Source organism: Salvelinus fontinalis, chromosome 7 (genome assembly GCF_029448725.1).
Source record: "Salvelinus fontinalis isolate EN_2023a chromosome 7, ASM2944872v1, whole genome shotgun sequence".
In the NCBI taxonomy this organism is placed as follows: domain Eukaryota; kingdom Metazoa; phylum Chordata; class Actinopteri; order Salmoniformes; family Salmonidae; genus Salvelinus; species Salvelinus fontinalis.
The window spans coordinates 18,281,530-18,290,998 of NC_074671.1; the positions used below are offsets into that span (position 1 = coordinate 18,281,530).

At 42.1% G+C, this 9,469-nt stretch overlaps 1 protein-coding gene across 3 annotated transcripts in view; it reads left to right on the forward strand.

The window, feature by feature from the left end:
* The first annotated feature begins 444 nt into the window (after positions 1 to 444).
* The window catches only part of LOC129859147 (ras-responsive element-binding protein 1-like), a 77,138-nt gene continuing 68,113 nt past the window's right edge, over positions 445 to 9,469 (forward strand). For all 3 annotated transcript variants that reach the window (XM_055928547.1, XM_055928545.1, XM_055928546.1), the window contains exon 1: positions 445 to 792. Coding sequence is in view for 2 of the 3 variants with exons in the window: in XM_055928545.1 (XP_055784520.1) it covers positions 753 to 792 (40 nt within the window). In the remaining variant the exon portion in view is untranslated. The remainder of the gene's footprint in view (positions 793 to 9,469) is intronic.

A 9,469-nucleotide genomic window follows, 5' to 3' on the forward strand; every position in this document is an offset into this window, starting at 1 on the left:
GGAATGTTTGTCGGCCAGTGGTTGATGAGTAAAGGCACAGGGAGGGGTCTGTATCCAGAGAGGAGGGCTTGGAGGAATGTGGGAGTATGCCAGCACCAGTTGAAACTAAATTTAACAATTGAAACTAGTTAAATATAGTTTGCTTCCATCACTGGGTCCTGTACCTACTTAAACAATATTTAATCATTACACTTACTTAAAAAATGATAGGTGTGCATTCTTGGTCGGCTTTTATTTTATAAAACGCATCTGTTCCTAGTTCAAAGATGCCCCATAAAGAAATGTTGATCAACAACAAAGTTCTAGAACTTTAAAGGGCTCGAGTTTCCTCGGCGTGCACTTCCTCTCTCGACAAGTTTTCCTGTTGAGGGTACCACGCCGCTCGATAAAACTTGTTGCTCTTTTGAGACCCCTCCTGTAGAGATGCTTACTGGCTTAAGTCTTGTGGAAGCAGCCTCAGTAACACGTCCCCTTGGAGACTAGCAGGAGCAACACGTGATGCGTTTTACTTATCAGGTTAGGGGAGAGGAGAGAGTTGCGCTTTGGGGACGGTCAGAGAGGATAGCGAAATAAGTGTTTTCCTCTCGTCTCTGAACTCTTTCTTCTATCTTCCTTTTTAGGAATTTGGAAGAAAGAGGGGGGAACAAAGTTGTCGAACTTTGCACATCCTCAGAAACGCCATTTTGATTCCTCTCCGGAACAACTTTGCAGCTTCTTTTTTTTTTTCTTAGTCCATCATCACCATCATCAGTATGTCTCGGCGTAAGCAGCCCAACCCCAACAAAGTCAAACGTAAGTACCTAGCTAGCTTCTCGGCTTATTCTCTAAATTCTGCCGTATTTGTCTGGTTTAGTCGATATGTGATGTAAATTGTGTGTTCGGCGAAGTTTACAGTTGTTGTGACAAAGTTGTAAAACTTCGAAAAGCGACGTGGATAGGATAGTTTTCTCGACTCCCATTCGCTTCCTAGTTTCGCTGAGGACCTGATGCTCATCCATGATTAAAACGCCTGAGCGATGGAATTTCTCTTCCTTATGTGATTATTCGTAACCGACGAGGTTTGGTTACTTATCGCCACTTAAAATTAACAGCAATTGTTGGAGTTCTAACTTCCACCATTGGTAACGTTTGTTTTAATTATGGGGGCTCGAAGGTGGAGGTTCAAAGTCTGCTAGCTTGCTAACTAACCGCCTGTTGCTCCGCTCGAGCATCCATATCTTCAGTGCACTTTGATCGAAGCCTAACTACAGCTTAGTGGCCATGTGTCGGTATAGCTAGTTACATTTTGACCTTGTCAAGACGTTTTCGAAACTTATTTGTTTTTCAAGAGTAGCCTGTGTGTTAATTCGATTTATTCAATATCATTATTTCTTCATTGTTCAGGAAGTAAACATAATAGTTTTCCGTACTCATCACGCCGCTTGTTATCCTAGTCTATATTTGTCCTAATTATTACATCACTAGAATTAAGAACGTCATTGTGTCTTTTCACATTCTACAATTATTATCATTCAGTGATATATGCTAATTAATTGTGCACCATCTACGAGGTTGACTTGTAAATCATGTGATCGTGATCCTTTATGGTTCGTTTTAATTTTTGTTACTCTTTTAGACGCTCAAAAGTTACTAAAGTGAAGTGATGAACTGATGCGTTTTTGTCTCTTGTGGAACTGCAACGTAGCGAGGGCTGGTTAGATAATGGTTGCTAGGCATTTTTTTTCATTCGTCCCTTGCTCTCGTCGACTACTGTGCGCATATAACCGCAATGGGTAAAAGTAACTTTGTCTCTACTGTGTTTCTCTGTTTGCAAAAAGTTATCTGGTGATAGAGAAATTACCTGTTGATATTTGCATTGCATACTTTTTTGTTGGTGGTTGAAAATAGAAGCAACACGGTTTTGGAGCTTTCGGTGGTCGATGTTCCTCTTCTCTCGAGCTCTCTGACCACTTGGAAGAAGACAGGGAGGAGAGTGCTGATCCGGATGAGCAGTTCGCATTCCATTACGAAATTCTACACTGTAGTCGAGTAGGCCTACGACGGCAGCGGGATCAAACGCACTCATTTTGCTGTAGGGAAACTCGCCACCCAAATCTAGACACTCTATCAAAGATGGTGGGTTTATTTCAAATGAAGAAATACTGAAGTGTGAATAGTTTAGTTGAATGTGTGATGAAACTAACACCTCAAGGCAACACGAGGGGACGATGGTGATAATGATGTGTGTGGGGGTGGGGGTAGTAAGCAGGATGCTCAGTTGACTTAATTGTTTGACGTGAATTGAGGAAAGCCTGATATAGGCTAGAGACATAACTTTGGTTTTTAAAAAGTATTTTTTCTGTGGTAGAGAAAGATGAGTCTGTCCTGGTTTAGGGCCTGCAGTCATACTCAAGCAAGGCCATGTAAATAAAATGGCAGACTAGATCAGAGGAGAATGCTTTTGCACTGTCAAGAAGACAGTTGGTTTAAAAATTAATAATGTAATCATCCCTCATAAACTATCATGTTCTTTTTGGAGGAAGTTATATAGATGGTGTGATTGAATAAATGATCAACAATGTATTCTATACCAACTATGTTCTATTGAATTTTGAGCCTGGAGATATAGGTTGAAGTGGGAAGTTTACATACACTAAGGTTGGAGTCATTAAAACTCGTTTTTCAACCACTCCACAAATTTCTTGTTAAAAAACTATAGTTTTGGCAAGTCAGTTAGGACATCTACTTTGTGCATGACACAAGTAATTTTTCCAACAATAGTTCACAGACAGATTATTTCACTTATAATTCACTGTAAAACAAATCCATTGGGTCAGAAGTTTACATACACTAAGTTGACTGTGCCTTTAACCAGCTTGGAAAATTCCAGAAAATTATGCCATTGCTTTAGAAGCTTCTGATAGGCTAATTGACATCATTTGAGTCAACTGGAGGTGTACCTGTGGATGTATTTCAAGGCCTACCTTCAAACTCAGTGCCTCTTTGCGTGACATCATGGGGAAATAAAAATAAATCAGCCAGGATCTCAGAAAAAAATTGTGGACCTCCACAAGTCTGGCTCATCCTTGGGAGCAATTTCCAGACGCCTGAAGGTACCATGTTCATCTGTACAAACAATAGTATGCAAGTATAAACACCATGGGACCACGCAGCCGTCATTCCGCTCAGGAAGGAGACACGTTCTGTCTCCTAGAGATGAACGTACTTTGTGCAAAAAGTGCAAATTGATCCCAGAACAACAGCAAAATACCTTGTGAAGATGCTGGAGGAAACGGGTACAAAAGTATCTATATCGACAGTAAAACGAGTCCTATATTGACGTAACCTGAAAGGCCGCTCAGCAAGGAAGACGCCACTGCTCCAAAACCGCCATAAAAGAGCCAGACACAAAATAGATGGCATCATGAGGGAGGAAAATTATGTGGATATATTGAAGCAACATCTCAAGACATCAGTCAGGAAGTTAAAGCTTGGTCGCAAATGGGTCTTCCAAATGTACAATGACCCCAAGCATACTTCCAAAGTTGTGGCAAAATGGCTTAAGGACAACAAAGTCAAGGTATTGGAGTGGCCATCACAAAGCCCTGACCTCAATCCCATAGAAAATGTGTCGGCAGAACTGAAAAAGCATGTGTGAGCCAGGAGGCCTACAAACCTGACTCAGTTACACCAGCTCTGTCAGGAGGAATGGGACAAAATTCACCCAACTTATTGTGGGAAGCTTGTGGAAGGCTACCCAAAACGTTTGACCCAAGTTTAAACAATTTAAAGGCAATGCTACCAAATATTAATTGAGTGTATGTAAACTTCTGACCCACTGAGAATGTGGTGAAAGAAATAAAAGCTGAAATAGATCATTCTCTACTATTATTTCACATTCTTAAAATAAAGTGGTGATCCTAACTGACCTAAGACATGGAATTTTTACTAGGATTACATGTCAAGAATTGTTAAACTGAATTTAAATGTATTTGAGGAAGGTGTATGCAAACTTCCGACTTCAAATGTAGTTGATGAATGATCAATGTGTAATCATACTTTAAAAGAGGAGGTCCCTTTGTATGTCCTCAGCTCTCCACCCTCCACAAGGTCTCCAAATCCACTGCATTATTGGTACTCATGACCCTTGTCTGTTGACAAAATAGACTAGCTATGGGTCTCAGTTAGGCCTAGGAGTCTGGAGGCAAGTCAGTTTGAACAGGTAATAAAAAATCCTTGATGTGGGATGCATAGAGTGCAATAATGTTTGATTTCATGTGATGTTGACCAGTTGTAGGTAGTTACACACGCCAGAAGGCTAAAGGCATATTTATGGTTTAAGTTTGTTGGACTTGGATCTTACTCCAGCAAGAACGTCTTACTTATTCTTTTGGTTAGAAATAGCAGTTTGACTGCATGCCATCTTGTGGTGTTCCATCTCTGCAATTTGATGTGATAGGCTTTAATGTAGAGATGTTTGTTTTGTCTTCGGCCTAGATGGTCCTAATAATAACAATGTCATTATACACAGAGTGTACAAAACATAAAGGACACCTGCTCTTTCCATGAGATAGACTGACCAGGTGATTTCAGGTGGAAACTATGATCCCTTATTGATGTCACTTGTTAAATCCAATCGGTGTTGATGAAGGGAAGGAGACAGGTTGGTTGAATTGAGACATGGATTGTGTATGTGTGCCATTCAGAGGGTGTTTGGGCAAGACGACAGATTTAAGTGCCTTTGAACAGGGTATAGAGTACGACAGTGTGGTATGGTATTTATTAGGATCCCCATTAGCTACTCTTCCTGGGATCCACATGAGTCATAATGCCCATAAAACCTAGCTGTCAAACAAGGAAATGGTTCCAATAGTTTTTCCACCATTCATTTTTCCCATACTGGATTTTTAGAAACACTTAAAATAAGGGCTGTGTTTCGCGTAGGTTTACCCCGGCGCGACGTTTTGATAACTGTGTACATCTATCTAGGACAAGGGGCCTTTTATCAATATATTCACCTCTTTTTACCCCCCCCAAAATAAAATAATAATTAGCTGCTAATGTGGTGATAATAAAGAACTACAAATTCTATAATGATCTGGACGAGACTGCTGCATCGAAGCAAAAATTAAGAATCTCTGGATTAACCATCTAATGTTAACTAAATTTAGTAATGAGTAAATTGGCTACATTTCTTTTAAATTGACAATACTGTGAACTGTCTTGTGCATGTTTTAAATTGACACAATACCTTTTAGAAAGGGTGTCAGCTAGAAATGACATGCAGGGATTTGTAGTTTTTCTTGATGTCTACTTTGATTCTTATTAGCATTTTCGGATCTGAGAGTAAATGGAGCCGACTATATTGATAAACGTCACCTTGTCTGAGAGAGATTTACACGGTTATCAAAATGTCACGCCAGGGTAAGCCTACACAAAACACTGCCCTTATTTTAAGTGTTTCTAAAAAATCCAGTATGGGAAAAATGAATGGTGAAAAAACGATTGGAACCATTTCCCTGTATTGACCGCTAGGGTTAATGGGTATTATGGCACCTCCACTGTGAGGCTCTATGGTAGTTGGCGCCAGGCCCACAGGTTTGTGTCAAGAACTTCAACGCTATCCTTAATGTTTTGTACATTTAGTGTATATGGGCTGGTTAAAGAATTTTAATAAATAGGCCACTCAAGGGAATGATTAGTCCAACTTAACACTCGATAAAGTCCAGATGTGAACCATGGATTTTATAGCATCACTGAAACGATAACACAAGTAATTAGGAGTTTGGATAAGCTAAAAGGGCAATCATTTATATATTCTTTGACAAAAAACCAAGTCCGCTGATCAACATTCCTCCCAATAAGTTTTGGGCCAGACGAGGATGCTGTGAGCTAATTAAGAGCCTTCACCCCCCTCTCCCCTCCAATCGGGTCCCTTATGCTCTCATTAGCCCACCATTTAACCTAATAATATTCCACCCATACCCCCAAAGACACCTACTTAAACACAATGTCCCCTGATGGCAAGCTGACAGTCAAGCCCCTTCAACAATGCAGGGCATTGGTATTAGGTCTGCGCTGCCCCCCCCCCATTCTTTCTCTTCTCTCATTTAGCTGTTAACCTGTTGTTCTCTGAGGCTAAATCATTGGAATAGGAGCGGGATGTATGGGTCGAACCACCCGGAAGACACGGTCAAAATGAAAAAAGTTGTGGTATTAAGAAACCTTTTCTCTCTCTTCCTGGTGGAGATGGGTCGTGGTTTCCCCAAGGGTACAAATGGGTTGGCCCTTTGGCTCCCTGAGCTATTTTTAACCCGCCTTTTTTAGATAAGATTAAGTTCCATCTCCTGGCCGGCCAGTGGGGCATGGAGGGGACACAGGGACTTACTTGTAGGTGCAGGAGGAGGAAGGAAAGAGGGAACCTGAGGAAGATGGTTTCCAAAATGGAATCTGGGGTTGGGCCTCACTGTGCCACAATGCCCCATCTCCTCTTAAACCTTCTTTGCTCTGGAATTTCTCAAATGTAGGGTACTCGTAACTGCTTGAAAAAATTTAAGTAATTCATAACGTGTTTCCTTTGCGATTTTGGGAAATTGTTAAGTTCATACATTTTACGCCTTGATGCAGTTGTTACTAATCATTGACTACTTGTTTAAATATGACAGTGCACTGTATTGCACCTCATATGTTACATACCCAACATTATTGATGGAATTCGGGAATGTTGGGGAGGCTCCAGGTACGTGTGGGTGTTTTGATGGGGATGTGGTAACACAGCCAGGTGAGATGACAGAAATTTGAGAAGTGGACAAAACAGCTAAGTAGGACGGTGTCGGTGCTTCCAATGTGTGCACATAGGCCGCTTTATAGGGATGTTTTCATTGGGACCGAGGAGGGAATGGACTTCTTTTACAGGTGTGTGAATGTAAGCTGCAACTAACAAACACTCACGGAGGGACCTTACAGTAGACATTACAACATGTCCCTGGGGTGAGTCCTTAGTTAGCCCTGCTATACTCTGCCTGTGGTCTAGGCCCCAGTGTAAATATAGGCCTAGTGGTGAGGCTCAGTGATATTTGTAGGCACAGTTACACATTTGTGGTAGAAGTCCCAAATCTAGATTAATATCACTGTCTTTTTGTAGGCGATACTTGGCTGTACAGATAATGTGCAAAGTAGGTCCTTATGTTTATGGGTCCCGTCTCTCGAGGTACTATTGCATCACATCGCTGGATTCGGTAAACATTTGGATGAAATGATTGCTGCCATGACTACTCCAAGCCACTACTAGAAAATCCATACCACCCATCCTACATTGGTGAACATTACAATTTTTGTTGTTGATGAATGGATGGATGCCTATATTTGTTGTTACGGGTACTAGGTGACCTATTTTACTAGCAACCCTTGCCATTACAACCAAGTTGCGCCTTGGTTGTCCAATAGTTCTCCTCTTTCGTTGATCCACAAAAGTGTGTTGTTAATATTGGCCAAGTCATCCATCTCACAGGGTGTGTCCAGGGTCTAACTGATAAGCTGCAGGGAGGGAGGGAGCCCTGCATCGGGGTGATGTCTGCCCTGTCTCAGTGCAGAGCCCTACGTTTTCTTTATCCCTCTGCCCAGCTCCGAGCTGTCACTACCCCCCCCCCCCCCCCACACACACGTATACACCACAAACATACACACACCCTTCCCAACCACTGGCCACCACCTAGTCGTCAACCTCCAGCACAGGCTGCAAATATAGCAGGTATTTACTGTGGGTTCAAAGTCTAGCTCGACGGCTGTGTCACTGATGTGAAAGAATGCCACAAGGAGGAGGGTGGAGGAGGAGGAAAGGGGTAGAAAAAATGAAAATGGAGGCTGCAGCAGGACCTGGGGTGAAGAATGGGGGAGACAGGAAGTTAAACTGCCTCCTTTTCGAAGTGGTGGGGGAAGAGATGGAGGAAGTGGAGCAACAATGGGTCTGCTCTCCAGTGTTGTCCCCTTCTCCTAAGTCAGCCCGTTTTCAAGCAGCTAGCTCTGTCTCACGGGTGAGAAAGAAAGTTTAAAGTCTTGTTGTTTTGTTTACAATTCTTTATTTGAGTTCTAGTCCACTGACTCCTATTTACCTGCAAAATAACCCTAAAAATAATCTTGCCACAAAGTGGATTGTCTTTCCCCCTCCACGAGTAGCCATCTCTCTGTGTCGGCTGTCTCGGAGAGGAAAGGGTTAACGCTGTAGAGAGAGTGATGGAGAGGAAAAAGGGAGGCTAAATGGAGAGTGCGCAGTAAGAATGTCTCCAGCTCTTGTGCTGTCCCTCCCTTTCTGCCTCCTCGCTCTGTCTTTACCTTTCTCTCTCTCTCCTCCAGCCCCACATCGCTCCCTCCTTCCATCTTTCTTGCTGACTAAACAGTTTTGTCAGCTGGCAGTTGCTCGCAGGCTGAGGATTTGCGATAGCTTCTGGAGGTTAGCGGGGGAGGGGGGAGGGGTGGTACTCACAGGCAGCACTTGTTGCTCACTGGAGCTAGGCAGGGGAGGGAAGGAGGAACCAATGATGTGTGTAAACCCTGGATGACTGACAGGGGGCGCTGTATTGAAGCCACTGCGCAGCCATCTTGGTACTCCTACTCCATTGTAAAAAAAGATTTCGGAAGCTATATAAATGCATTTATTTTATGTCTAAATTCGTTTTTGACATGTTTTCCAGACAACTTTAATGCATACTTATAAATTATATTATGTGAGATAAACATTTTAAAAAATATATATATATATTCTTTAAAAGTGTTTTTTTTTAGAGAGTATTAATGTTACTGTCCCCACTACAACAAAATACTTAAATACTGTAGAATTCCTTTCATTCCTATGGAGGATTGCTCCTACTGAGGAGTGCCAATATGGCCGACCGGTGGCTTCAAAGCCTCAATGGCCAATAGATAGCATTAGCAATCCAGGGTTTATATACGTCATTGGGAGGAACAGAGTGAGAGACCGAGGGAGAGGGGGAAAAAAGTGCATACGGCAACCGCATCGTCCAACCAGTTTTGTGTGTGTGAGAGAGACGGGAAGAGATGAGAGAACATGCAAATATAACATACTTTATCATCAACACAGACAGATTACTGCAATCAAAGTTTTTGAACTTGTGGACATAATGTTTCAGGCAAACTGTTTTTTATACTACCTAACATTGTGTGGTGTCTTTAGAACGTAAATAATTGTCTTGAGAAATGTAGTCAAATGAATGGATGATTATAGGCTGTATCTGCTAGTTGTAATCGAGAGAAGGCTCTGTTAGTCTGTGTGTCTCAGACAGCCAGTCAGCTGCACAGAGACGATAAATATTGAAGGAAGAGCTGCCCTAATGACAGCCCACCTGAGTGCTGCATGCTGGGAAAAGATGCCAGTGAGGTCAGAGGTGACTGCTAATATGGTGCAGACGTGCTAATATAGCTTTCAGAGGCTTCTGACTGAATGTACACCCAATCTATTTCCTGCAATTTTATA